Raw genomic sequence first — 14663 nt, forward strand, 5'->3', positions numbered from 1 at the left:
AAAAGTGATCCATTTTTATTATAGCAAGTCACTCATATACTTAAACATTTCATGAAAAATCGAGAAATAAGCTGGGCATGGTAATCACACCTGTAATCCCAGCACTTAGGAAGCTGAGGCAAGAGAATTGAGAGTTTAAGGACACCCCATGCCACCTATGAGACCCTGTCTATAACTAACTAACTAACTAAATAGATAGATAAATAAATAAAGTCAAGGCATATCATGTTAACAAAGATTTATAATTAATAAGTGAAGTAAAAATATCTATCTTAACCAGCTAGGTGGAACACAGAAAATACATCTTAAACTATACTTCAGATACTTGTTCTGTTTTTGATAATATCTTCATTTATATTTTCTCAACCATCATTGCCTGGTCATCTCATTTAAAATCCAGGAATTTATTACTTACTGCAATGCTTGAGGTTTGAATGTTGACCTTCCACTAAATAAGTACACATTTTTGAATAAGTTATTCAAATTTTGTTTATTCAAATTTAAGATGAAAATGATAATACTTATCTTGTGGGTTTGCTGTGAGATGCAAAAGGCAGGTAAAAGGCAGCTACAAGTATTGGGGACTCCATAAATGACAGCCATTATCTCTTATAAGTGAGCATATATAAAGCATATATTTATGAATAAAGGAGTGAGTGCAGTTAGTACAAGACACATCTCTAGTAAGTACTTAACAAATAACTGTAGAAATCAGCTTATTGAGAGTATTTTATTATTTTATGTTTTACATACAAACTTTCCTATAATCAAGTCTGTTTAGTGTAGTTTTTTACTTTCTGTAGGTACCAAAACCTTGGTAGTTCATGGACAGAATGAGTGTGATATCCCAACCCAATTACCAGTACATGAAGACACTCAATTTGAAGCCCTGTTGAAGGTAGGAATGCTTTTTTTTATATATAGACATGAATTTTATGCAGACCTATGGTCTCAGTAAACACCTTTTTGAACTAAAGGACATTTTTTCTATCTTCAAATGAACTTGTGAAGTTTGTTACTCTTCAAGAATCTGCTCCCCCATTATGTGTTTACAGAATTTTCCCCACTTGTGCTGCCATTTTAGCTCTGCATTGAAGTAGGTAACACCAGGCAGGTTCTGTGTCACAGCAGCAGCTTGGCAATGGGACTTGCAGTGCTGTGAACTCCAGCTTAGAAACTTCTTGGCATTGCTTGTGGCTCTTCTGGAGGTGGCCTGGGTTTGCCCATCAAGGTAAACTCTAGTTTCCAGCTGATGATCCATGCCAGAGTCTCTTGTGTGGCACCGCTGGAATCCATAGGGTCTTCATTTGTCACTGGCAGGGATTATTAGTGAAGCAGAAAATACATACCTTACAATAAATCAGAGCGGTCAAGAAAGGATTTTCTAGAGGTTACTACAATGATCCCCTTCCAAAGAAATGCAACTGATGTCTACACATGCCTGCAAGGTCTTTAAGGTAAAGTGATAAGTAAACAAGTTCAGCAATTTCCCATTTGTCTAGAGTCTAAACTTTTAGTAACAGGATTTTATGGAAGACAGTTCTGGGCCACAATATAAATAGAAAAGATCTCCTAGAAATTCATCTTTGCCAAACATATATGTGTTATTTCAATAGAAGGGGTAATTTACTCTTCCTTCAGGCTTCACCTAGACATCTCCAGAGAATTTCTAAGGCCCAGCAAAGCAAACTTCAACACTACTCCATGTATATACTTATGTTAAATAATAGGATAGCATGAATCAGTGTGTTCAGACCCCAAATGCACCATGGCAAATGTGAGCTAACTCAAATAATAAGAGCTCTCTAGTTACGGTTTCTTTTTCAACAGTAGTGAGATATTAATTTAACTATACAAGTTATCTACAATGGCAAGCACTGAAACTAGTACACATTATATATATGCTCAATGCATTGTAGTTTGGATTGTCTTTAATTTTGTTACTAAACATGTTTTTTTCCCTGATATTGAGACCAGAAGGTGCCACTAGGCCTCCACAGTCTGTTGCTCAGTCTGAATTCCAGCTATACATCTTTGGACACTGTGAGAGTAGATGGTTTATATTACAACATCAATCTTTATTATATCAGTTTTGATAACTATGAATGTATATTCTCTTGTATATCTACACATATAATATATTAAAATATGTAATATATATATATATATCAAATCCTTGTTAAGTACCTTGTTTTTTTCAGTGTTTGTATCTTTCATCTTACCTACCCAGCAAATAATATGTCTTGATAAACATTTATTGAAATTTGTTGTTACCCTAGGAGTGTCTGGAGTTTTTCAATATCCCAGAATCCCAGGGGACACATTATTTCCTCATGGATAAACGATGGAACCTTATCCACTACAATAAGGTGAGGCTACAGTAGCAATGTTCATGTAGAGGTAGGACCATAGGCTCACATGCACAGTTTGTAGGGAGGGAGGCATGAACTGTTTAGAGGTTAAAAGCCTGGCCACTTGGGGCAATGTGACTTTGGGCCAGTTACTTTACCTTTCCACCTTTAATGTCTTTGTAAAATGAAGGTAATGATAAAAGCATCTGTGTTAGGGCAGTTGTAATCACTGTAGGAGATAAACCAGCCAAACTTATCATAATTCCATCTCCATGAAAGATTAAGTTGTAATATATTAGCTGTATCTGTCTATTTGGAAGTTTAATGCTGTCTGGTTCTTTTTTCTATTATATAATAGAATGTATATGACCATGGTGACTTGATCCAGTGAACAAAAGGGTACCTCAGATGACCCCTGTCATCACTTTATGGTTACCCTCTTCTTCCAGAATGTTTGGCTCCATTGCTCCAAACCTAGCACCCAGGGCAAGGGGAGGGAATGCAGCCTGGATGGATTGAATCTTTCCTAAGGAAGGAGTTTACTTTCCCTTCCTGGGTTTTTCTGTAGAATTGCAGAAGAGTAAGAATAAAAATCATAGAAAATAAATTAACTTTTTTGTTGGTTTGACTTTTTTGTTGGTCTGCTGGAAATGAGAATGAAGTTTAATCATTTTTGAACTCTTTTGCCCTTCTTTATGTAATCCACAACAGACCTACGTTCGAGATATTTACCCCTTCCGGAGGTCAGTATCTCCACAATTGAACCTTGTACATATGCATCCGGAGAAGGGACAGGAGCTCATTCAGAAACAGGTGCCTGACCACTCAGTTTTATTCTGTGCTGTGTTGTTGGGAGAGATAATCTATAAACGTGTTGCTAGCCCTAAGATTCTGTGATAACATGGTGATCCTCTCTGAGGAGAGTAGATGGTGGCCTTGCTTAATACATTGTTGCTCAAAATAGTGTAAGTGTTATAAACTGGATCATGGTATATAGGTATTAAAAAACTTTTATGGAATAATGTTATGATGAACCATTGGACATAAATAATAGAAATATCCTTTATTTACCTACTAGTTTCTGAGTTTTTGTCTCACTATGTATCACAAGCTGACCTGAAACTAGCGTTCCTCCTGCCTCAACCTCCTCCGTATTGTGATTTTAGGGGGCCACTCCCACACCCAGCACCCCACTAGTTTCTAAGTATAAATTCACATTTTCGTAAGAGATGATCAAAAGTACATATGACTATTAGATGCTTATTCCAGAAGTTTACACCAGATGAAAAAAAAGTAAAGGGGATAGAATATTTACTCTATCCCAGCTCTACCACTGGTCATGTATCTGACCTTAATAACTTTTTGTAAAACAGAAGATACAATCAAGCAGTTCTGCTTAGGTTTAAGTCTAAAAAACAGAATAATGCCCACAGATCAGACTTACAGCTTAAGGAAAGTCACTATTCTGCATGCAAAGTATGACTATAGTTATATAATTATAAAATTGATATAATTTGTCTGTGTATTTATTACCTTTATTTTTGTAATTCAAAAAATAGTTTAATATATTTTAATGACAAATAATTTTTACATGTATGCCAAAGTTAGGACAACTGTTTTTCTAGATGTTGTGATTTTTACATTTTAGATAAGCTAAATACCAGTTGGAGTTAAACACACTCTCTCTCTCTCTCAATCTCTCTCTCTCTCTCTCCTTCCCCCCTCTTACTCTCTCTCCTCCTTCTCTCCTAGTTTGCCTGTTCTATCACTATGCTAGGCTTTACTGATAATATGACTTTAAGAGATCCCTTCCCACTCTGTTTATAAATAAAATTGGTTTGTAATATTCCTTTAATACCAGGGGTCTATTAATGATCATTCTCTTTCCTCTTCCAAAATAAAACAATTTAAAATACCTCTACTCTGTCTTGGGCATCCTACTAACTAGCATAGACTAGAGAATCCAGTCTATAGTATAGGATGTCTTCATCCTATGAATTCAGTGATACGTCTGATTTTTACTCATTCCACTAATATTTACTGAATACCTACCATGTAAAACAGCTGAGTATGCAGTGATGAACAGAAGAAGCACCCCTTGCCTTGGCCAGTAGAATACTTCCATGGGGCTTACAGTATGAATTCAGTGGTAGAGCCTGGGATTAGCCCACATATCCAACTCCAGAAACCTATTCTCTTGATCTTAATCATATGGTGGTGAAGAACTGGATTCTCTGGTGAGGTGGAATGGATTCAAATTCAATTTCTGTCACTTTTTTGCTTTGTGACCTTGAGTAATGTTCTTAACCTCTCAGTAATGCTAATTTCTTCTCTTAAAATCAGGCTAACAATAGCAAGACCACATGCCCAAGGTACCTTTCCCTACATCCTAAATTATTGGCATGACTCTTCTACTGGTCACAAACCAAGATGGTGAGCTCACAGGCCCATGGCAAATTTGCTACATATCACATGAAAAGCTTTTGACCAGAAGGGGAAGAATGATTCTTTCTCCAGTTTGTGGCTTACTCTGAAATTCAGGTTAAGCAGTGTGACCAGATGTCAAACTGGGCTTTTAGGGGAAATAGCCTTTTCAGTTTTAACTCAATAACCATTTATCTTTACTCTCCCTTCTCTGGTTGAAAAAATATCCTTGGGGAAGCCCATTACTACTGAAGCTTTGTAGCTGGGTAAAATTTGTCTTTACTCTGCCTTTCCACTTCGGATTAGTTCTTCACTAAAAGACTTATTGGCCTCTCAGGTGATATCTTCTAAGGAGACTCACCAGATGAGACCTGAACACTCAAGGTGATCAAGTTCTGCCTATGATTGGAGTTTAGGTAGTCCAGTATTGACTGTCTACATGATGGAAAGGACAAGGTCACTCCTCCATTCAAAAATCTGGAAGCCTCAGAAAAGAGGGATCAGTGATGCAGCCCCCATCCAAGGATGAAGGTCTGGAAACTCCCTGGACAGTTGCCAGTGTGAGTCCATGTGGAAACACTGAAGAAGCTGGCATCTGATGGTAGCAGCAATAGATGCATCCACTGAGGAAGAATGGAGCTCGACAGAGCCCAACATAATAAAAGTGGGTGACTTCAATTCCACACTCTCATCAATAGACAGGTTATCTAGATGAAAAAAATCACACAAATACTTCAGAATTAAATGACACTATAAATCAAAAGGACTTGCCTGACCTCTACAGAATATTTTACCCAACAGCTGCAGAATACACATTTTTCTTAGCAACCCACAGAACTTTCTCCAGAACAGATTATATCATAAGACATAAAGCAAATCTTAACAAATACAAAAAAATTATATAAATTCCTGAATTTTATCAAACCACATTGGAATAAAACTAGAAATAAATAAAAAGAGAAAATATACAAACACATGGAGAATGAATGGGTCATCAAAAAAAGAATAGGGAAAAAATTTTTAATTTTCTAGAATCAAATGGAAATCAAAATACAACTTACCAGAACCTTTGGGGCACAGCAAAAGCAGTGCTAAGAGGAAAGTTTATAACTGTGAGTACCTTCATTAAAAAATCAGAGAAATGCCAAATAAATAACCTAATGGTGCAACCACTTAGAAAAATAAGAACAAGCCAGACCCAGAAACAGTAGGCAGAAAGAAATAATAAATGTCAGAACAGAAATTAATTAAATGGAAACTAAGGAACAACAGAAAGAATAAATGGAACAAAATGTTGGGTTCTTTTTTTTTTTTTTGAAAAGGTAAATAAAATTGACAAACCTGCAGCCAAACTAAGCAAAAGAAAGAGGAAGACAACTCAAATTAATAAAAGTAGAGATGAGAAAGGGAACCTTATGGCAAATACCACTGAAATTTGGAGGATCATTAGGTAATACTTCGAAACTTATATTCCAATAAAGTAGAAAATCTAGAAGAAATAGATAAATTTATAAATGCATATGACCTACCAAAATTGAACAAAGAGAATGTAAACCACCTAAACAGACCTATAACAAGCAATGAAATTCAAATAGTAATAAAGAGTCTCCAAAGAAAAGCCCAGAACCAGATGGATTCCCTGCTGAATTTTACCACATCTTTAAAGAAGAACTAGCATGAATGCTCCTCAAACTATTCTAGAAAATAGAAAAGGAAGAATGCTATCAAACTCATACTATGAAACTAGTATTGCCCTGACACCAAAACTGAATAAGGATACAAAAACAAAAAAAGAAAATTATATACCAATTTTCTTGAGGAACATAAATGCAAAAATTCTCAATAAAATACTTGCAAACTGAATCCAACAGCACATTCAAAATATCATACACCATGATCAAGTTGGTTTCATTCCAGGGATACAAGTATAGTTCAACATAGATAATCAATAAATGTAATAAGTACATAAACAAAATAAATGACAAAAATCACATGATCATTTCAATGGATATATAAAAAGGCTTTCACAAAATTGAACATCCCTGTATGATAAAAGCCTGAAGAAACCAGGAATACAGGGAATGTACCTCAACATAGTAAAGGCTATATATGATAAACCTATAACCAACATCATACTAAATGAGGAAAAACTGAAACCATTTCCTCTAAAATCAGAAATGAGACAAGGTTATCCACTCTCTCCACTCACATTCAATACAGTTCTTGAATTCTTAGCCAGAGCAATAAGGCAAGGGAAATAAATAAAAGGGATACAAAAAGGAAAAAGTCATACTATCCTATTTGTAGATGATATGGTCCTCTACTTAAAAAATTCTAAAGACTCCCCAAAAAAAAAAAAAACAACTCTCTTAGATATGATAAACACTTTCGGCAAAGTAGCAGGACACAAAATCAACATACATAAATAGGTAACTTTTTGTATATAATAATTATAAACAAGCTGACATAGAAATCAGGAAAATAATCACATTCACAATACCTCAAAAAAAAGTACATAGTAATAAACCTAACAAAGAGGTGAAAGACATCTACAGTGAAAACTATAAAATCTTGAAGAAGGAAATTGAAGAAGACACTAGAAGATAGAAAGACCTCCCATTGTTCATGGGTCAGCAGAATTAACATTGTGAGAATGGCTATATTACTAAAAGCAGTGAAATCCCCAGCAAAATTCCGATGTCCTTTTTCACAGTAATAGAAAAATCAATCCTAAAATTTATATGGAAGGAAGTACAAAAGACCCCAAATAGCCAAAGCAATTCTGAGCAAAAAGAGCAATACTGTAGGTGTCAAAATAGCGGACTTCAAATTATACTACAGAGGCATAGTAACAAAAACAACATGGTATTGCCACAAAAACAGACAGAAAGACCAATGGAATAGAATAGAAGATCCAGAAATAATTCCACACAGCTTCAGCCATCTGATTTGTTTTACAAAGATGCCAAAAATATGTTGAAGAAAAGACAGCTTCTTCAACAAATGGTGTTGGGAAAACTGGATAACCACAAATAGAAGACTGAAACTAGATCCCTATTTCTCTTCCTTTACAAAAGTTAATTCTAAATGAGTAAAAGATCTAAATGTAGATCTGAAACTTTGAAACTACTAGAATAAAACATATGGCAAACCCACGAAAATATAGGCAGAGGTAATACATTTTGAATAGGACTCCAATTGCTTAGGAAATAAGAGCAAGAATTGGCAAATGGGATGGTATCACATTAAAAAGCTTCCACACAGCAATGGAAACAATTTCCAGAATCAAGAGACAACCTATAGAATGGGAGAGAAATCTTTGCCAACTATCCATTGGATAAATAATTGATATCCAGAATATATAAAATTAAACACCTAAAGAATCCAATTAAAAAATGGGCAAATGAATTGAGCAAACAGTTCTCAAAAGAAGAATTACAAATGGCCAATAAATACAGGAAGAAATATTCAACATCCTTCGCCATAAAAGAAAATACAAATCAAAGTTCATTGGGATTCCATCTCACCCCAGTCAGAATGGCTATCATCAAAACAAACAACAATACAGCAAAGATGGATGGAGAAGGAACTCATACACTGTTGGTGAAAACTTAAATTAGTGCAGCCACTATGAAAATACAACTACCATATGATCCTGCTGCACCACTCCTAGGCATATATCCAAAGGAATGTAAGTTGACATACAATAGAGATACATGCATGTCCATGTTTATTGCAGCACTATTCACAATAGGCAAACTAAGGAATTGACTTATGTGTGCATCAGCTGATGAATAGATAAAGAAAACATGGTGTATATACACAATGGAGTATCATTCAGCCATAAGGAAGAATGAAATCATGTCATTTGCAGGGAAATGGATGGAACCAGAAATCATCACATGAAGGAAATAAGCCAGACTGAGAAAGACAAATATTGCATGTTCTCTCCCACATGTGGAATTTAGACCTTAAAAAAATGACCTGAGTGTAAAGCAGGGGGATTGCTTAGGGTTGGGAACCAGCAAGAGTGGGGAGGGCAAAAGGAAAGGGTGAATGGGGGGGAATATGATTGAAATACTTCATACACATGTATGAAAATACTGTAATGAAACCCATTAAAATTGCTTTTAAAGTGAGAAGGAGGGGCTGGCAGAATGGCTCAAGTGGTAAGACCACCTACCTAGCAAGCATGAAGCCCTGAGTTTAAACCCTAGTGCCAGCAAAAAAAAAAAAAAAACAGTGGGAAGGAGATATGAGAAAGAATAATAGAGGGGAGAATTTAATCAAAGTACATTATATGCATGTAGGGAAATATCACAAAGAAACCCCTTTATACAACTATTATATGCTAATTAAAAATGAATGGAGCTTGAACATGCTACTCTTATTTTTAATAAAATACTTGAACAAGAATTTCAGGATACTTTATTATTTCAATTTTTCTCCATATATCAATGGTGCTAATTTAACATTGAACTATCCAAAAATATCTTCATGAGACAAATGAGAATGCCATAATATTACACCATTTATGTAGTTTTTCAAAATAGCTACCATTAGACGCCTAGACTGTTTTTTAAAAAAAGAAGGTATTGAATATGTTGCAAGATTTGAGGTACTGGGGAAAACTAAAAGATCTTAAATATGAACAATGTGTAAAACATTTCCTACCCTCTGATTTTGACAGCATCTGAATCTGAAGACTTCTAAATTCCCCAGGGAGATAATATAGAGGCTTTTCATTTTGGCAGGTGCTCATTATATATTAACTTCCTAATCACATTTTCCTGTCCACTGATCATAAAGAGAAATGGAACTTAGAAAGGGACCAAGGACTCCATGAACATGTCATCTAAACTCAGGGGCAAAGGGTCACCAATCAAGGGCCCATCAGCTTTTGTCCCAAAATAAGTTTTTTCCTAGATTCTACTTCATCCTTTTTCTTAAAGAGACAAACCTAGAACTGCCAGGAACCAGCTCAAGGCACCCAAGGAAATGTTAAAAGCAATTGGAGCTGACTTACTGGCTCCATATTAGAGAAGAGCTTCCATATTATGACAGCCAAACAAAGGGGCTCTGTGTGATACTGAACTGTCTTGACAATGCCTGCCTTGTGCTCCCTCAGCCCACAAACTCCATAAAAACTCCTTTCTAGAGAGCAGACAGAAGCAGGAACTGAAAGTCAATTACAAATTGTTTGCTCTTTCTGCGTAGTAAAGCAAAAACACTTCTCCCTCATCCCACTTTTCCTCCTTTCATTTTATCAACCTGGTTTACCATTGAAAATGTTGCTTCAGTTTCTTCACTGTACTAGTTCCCTCACCTTTCTAGTTCCCAATTCTGCTTTTCATTTGCCTCCACATTTGTTTCTGCTAGGTGTTCACTCGGAAGCTGGAGGAGGTGGGACGGGTGTTGTTTCTCATCTCCTTAACCCAGAAGATCCCCACAGCCCACAAGCAGTCCCATGTCTCCATGCTTCAGGAAGACCTCCTCCGGCTGCCCTCCTTCCCTCGGAGTGCAATCGATGCTGAGTTTTCACTCTTCAGTGATCCTCAAGGTACCAAGCAGGAAAGGGGCCTTCCCTCTCTTGGTTTTATCTCAAATCCTTATTTTGTTCTGACATGGAGAGCACTTTATGAGCAGATAGTTCTGGAAGCCAGTGGTTTTCAAACCTGAGTGTGCATCAGAATCATCTGGAGGAACTGTTTAAATCCCAGATTGGCTGGGCAAGTCCTCCACCTCCGAGTCCCAGGATGGAACCCAAACTTGCATTTCTTACAAGTTCACAGGTGGTGCTGACACTACCCAACCGCCAGCCTTGTACACCAGTAGTTGCAGCCAATCATAAGTAGGCAAAGGAAGCAGGGTGCTGGTCTTAGGGGAGGGGAGTCCCCGACTAAGCGAAAACCAGGTATGTATGTGAAGTTCAAAGTGAGGTGACAGAAATCAGAACAGAAGGTGTCTTTGCTTTAGGAAGAAATGAATTTTCTGGAAATGAAATTTACCTATTTATTGATTGGACATGGATTAAATGAGTGCATATTTCTGTCAAAACTCACTGAACGCTACATTTAAGATCTGTTCATTTTACACTAAATTGTACCTGAACTGGTAAAGAGAGAATCAGAAAGAGACCTGCTTTGAAGTCCCAATGTTACCTTGTTAACTTGGGACAATTCATTAAATCTGCATTCCCATCCCTTCATATCCTCATGCAGAAGGTTCAGAGTAGTAGTGGAAAGAGCTCTGGTCTGAGCAGTGATTAGAAGACCAAGCACTAATCCCAGCCCTGCCACGTTCTCACTGGGATAACTTATTTCTTTCAAAGCTCCAACTTATTTAGCAGCAAAATGCTGCAAATGCCTGCCCTGTCTTGCCCACAGAGTTAAGTCAAAGAGGTGCTGATGAAAATCCTTTGAGAACTTGAGTGTTGTGCCAATGCCAGCTACGATCTGCTGGAAACCCTTCCGGCAGTAGATCTTCTTATCCAGGGAGCTGGAACAAATGGAAAACAGCAGCTCCCTCGCTGTTGATCGTCTGCTCATGCTGACAGGGTTGGCGTGGGGCTAATTCTGTCTCTGCTGTCTTGTATTCTCACAGCTGGGAAGGAACTGTTTGGCCTTGACACTCTTCAGAAAAGCTTGTGGATCCAGCTCCTGGAGGAGATGTTCCTGGGCATGCCGAGCGAATTTCCCTGGGGAGATGAAATCATGCTTTTTCTCAATGTTTTTAACGGGGCTTTGATCCTCCACCCAGAAGATAGTGCCTTGCTCAGGCAGTATGCTGCCACAGTCATCAACACAGCTGTGCACTTCAATCACCTCTTTTCTCTCAGCGGCTACCAGTGGATTCTCCCCACCATGCTGCAGGTGCCCGGAATCTCCTCACCTAACCAGAAAAGTCACCCAAGTACTGCTTATATGTAGCACTCAAAAAGATCTACACTGAAACGTTTTAGTGATGCAATTATCTTCTTTTGAGACAACAGAAGGCACCAAATGAAACCACTCATAAATTTTGAAGGAGTTCACAATATCCCATTCTATCCTGAGATCCCCAAAATTTGATATCTGTTTTCCTAGTTCTTACAGGGCAGTGATTCTCAAAGTGTGGTCTCTGGAGCAGGGTCACCTGACAGCTTGTTAGAAAAGCACATTCCTGGGCCCCATCTCAGACATACTGCATAAGGAACGCCAGAGTCCAGGCCCAGTAACGTGTTTTTAACAAGACTTTCAGATGGTTCTGATGTCCTAGAAAGTTCAAGAGTCACAGTTCTTAAGTCAAATGTATGGCAAGTATTTACCTGATGACTCTCTCAAGAAATTCTCTGACCTCCATCTGACAGAGATTCCGTTGCCAGGAAATTTGGGCTGATGGGATTGGTAGAGCAGAATTTGGCAGGAGCAGTTTCAGTTTACTTACATCTAATGTGTATCTGTCTACGCTTGGGAGTATGAAATAAAATTCATCCATGGCCTGGGGCTTATTCTAGTTCTATATTTTTAGGGAAGTTTTATAAAAGTTATGAAAATAATATATGCTGTGAAAAGCATAGTTTGCTCAACCTAGGGGGTAAAAGAAATTTACTTATACTATCACAGGACTCTGCCTTATTTTTAAATAATGGCAATTTGTTACTGATTGCCAAAAGTGATTATGCTCATTATAAACTTCAGAGGATACAATTTTAATGGGAAATAGAGGTCACCTATAATCCTCCTTTCTAGATAGTCATTGTTTAGACTTCTTGAGAATCCACACACATGCATGCACACACACACACACACACACACACACAGAGGTTTTCAAACAAAAGTTGCATCATATCATATATTCAAGTGTGTGACTTATTTTCTCATGTAACAGAATATCTTGTGCATTTTTCATGTAGCTACATTTAGCTTATAGGATATTTTTAGACAACTACACACTATCCCATTGTTTGCATGTACCATGATTCACTTTGACCAACTACCATTTATGAATAATTTGTTTCAAAATTTCCACTATTGTAAATAATCTTGTAGGAGGAATTCTTTGATGAACATCTTTATATACTTGTTCAATTCTTTCCTTGAGATCAATTCTGAAACATAAACTTCCTGGGGAATAGTATATTTAAATATTTAGAACTTTTATGTATAGTGCCAAATTTCTCTCAGAAAAGGTAATACCATTTCACATTCCTTTGCACCAGCTTCAGAAATTAGCTACTTTGTTCAGTTTCCCATAGCTGTGAGAAGTTTTGAAAGCAAACAAACACAACTTTGAAACATCAGGAAGGCACTTTCTGAGCACATTGCATTCTCCGTAGGTATATTCTGACTATGAAAGCAATCCCCAGCTGCGCCAAGCTATCGAATTTGCCTGTCACCAGTTCTACATTCTGCACCGGAAGCCCTTTGTGCTCCAGTTGTTTGCTAGTGTGGCCCCTCTCCTGGAGTTTCCTGTGAGTATGCTCTATGGGAATAAATGAAAATCAAATGTAAAATGCAAACTTGTTGCAGCAAGGGAGTCAACCACCATCACCTGTGTTTGCGCAGAAATGCAGTGGCAGCAGAGGAGTGGGAAAGCTCTACAGTGGAAGGGAAGGAGGTTGCAGGTGTCCCTGACCAGAGGCTGTTGGCCTGGGAAAGCAGCAGGAAGGCTAATTAGTATCAGGGTATTTTATGTGATTGGTGCATACTTGACTTTCTCTGTTTGGGAGTGAAGACAAAAATTAGGGAAGTCATTAATTATTATTAATTAAGGCCTAGTCAGGTTGGTCCAGTTGTTACAGGAATTATTGTTTGGTTTCCACTAGAGCTAGTGGTCTGACTTCTAGAAGTCTGACTTAGAGCAGGCTGGCTTTCTGAGCAGGTTGCTGCTGTCAGAGCTCTATTTTTATGTAGGGTCTAGTTGTTGTTCACTGTCTCAGCTCCCCTTCTTCACCCAGTCAGACATGAAAAACATAAATCCTTTCTCTTTCAATAAGAAAATCATTTCTTTTCACCATGTCTTTTCGATCCCTACCTCAGCTCCTACGGTCTAAGTATTCTCTCCAGTGTTTATCTCAACTCATAAAAGGGATGGTAAATAGAAAAAGAAAGTTTCCTGATTCTCAAGTCCTTTCTGTCACTCTCCACCACCCACCCTACTTTATTTCTGTGTTCCTTCAGAGAACTTACCACCATATCATATGTCTGTGTCATTAACATGTATCTCTACTACAATTCTTCCATGGAAGAATTTAAACTCCGTGAAAGCAGGACTGATTTTACGTTTTCTTATTGGTTTGTTTTCAGTTTTGTGGTTTGGTTTCTGTGTGCATGTTTTGGTTTGGGTTTGCTATAACCTCAGTGCACAGAATGGTATCTGACACATAGTAATTTAATAAGCATCTATTGTTTTCTTTCTTTCTTTTCTTTCTTTCTTTTTTACTTTTTGGTTGAACTGGGGTTTGAACTCAAGGCTTCATGCTTGCTAAACAAGCACTCTACTACTCGAGCCATGTCTCTAGCCTTTTTGGTTTTCAGATAGGGTCTTGTACTTTTTGCCCGGGCTGGTCTCAGACCATGATCCTTTTATCTGTGCCTATTACATAGCTTGGATTATAGGCAAATACCACCACACACAGATTCTTTGTTGATATGGAATCTCACTAACTTTTTGCCCAGGCTGGCCTCAAACTACAATCCTCCCCATCTCTACCTCCTGTATCACTAAAATTGTAGATGTGCACCACCACACCTGGCAACAATTTGATATTTTAATGAATGGATCAACACCATTTTAAATAGATTTGAAATGACAAGTATTTCTGTTTTGGAGATATATTATCGAACAAAATCTGTGAGATTCACAGTCTTTAATTAAAATAAGCATCTGTTCCCAAAACATCTTTGA

At 37.4% G+C, this 14663-nt stretch overlaps 1 protein-coding gene across 5 annotated transcripts in view; it reads left to right on the plus strand.

Annotated features, from left to right (window-relative positions):
- Unc80 (unc-80 homolog, NALCN channel complex subunit) overlaps positions 1-14663 on the plus strand; it is a 201098-nt gene that overhangs the window by 136501 nt on the left and 49934 nt on the right. For all 5 annotated transcript variants that reach the window (XM_074071616.1, XM_074071619.1, XM_074071617.1 and 2 more), the window contains 6 exons: positions 804-898; positions 2280-2369; positions 3063-3164; positions 10155-10335; positions 11379-11647; positions 13093-13227. In XM_074071616.1, coding sequence (XP_073927717.1) covers positions 804-898; positions 2280-2369; positions 3063-3164; positions 10155-10335; positions 11379-11647; positions 13093-13227 — 872 coding nt within the window. The remainder of the gene's footprint in view (positions 1-803; positions 899-2279; positions 2370-3062; positions 3165-10154; positions 10336-11378; positions 11648-13092; positions 13228-14663) is intronic.

This window comes from Castor canadensis, chromosome 4 (genome assembly GCF_047511655.1).
Source record: "Castor canadensis chromosome 4, mCasCan1.hap1v2, whole genome shotgun sequence".
NCBI lineage: Eukaryota > Metazoa > Chordata > Mammalia > Rodentia > Castoridae > Castor > Castor canadensis.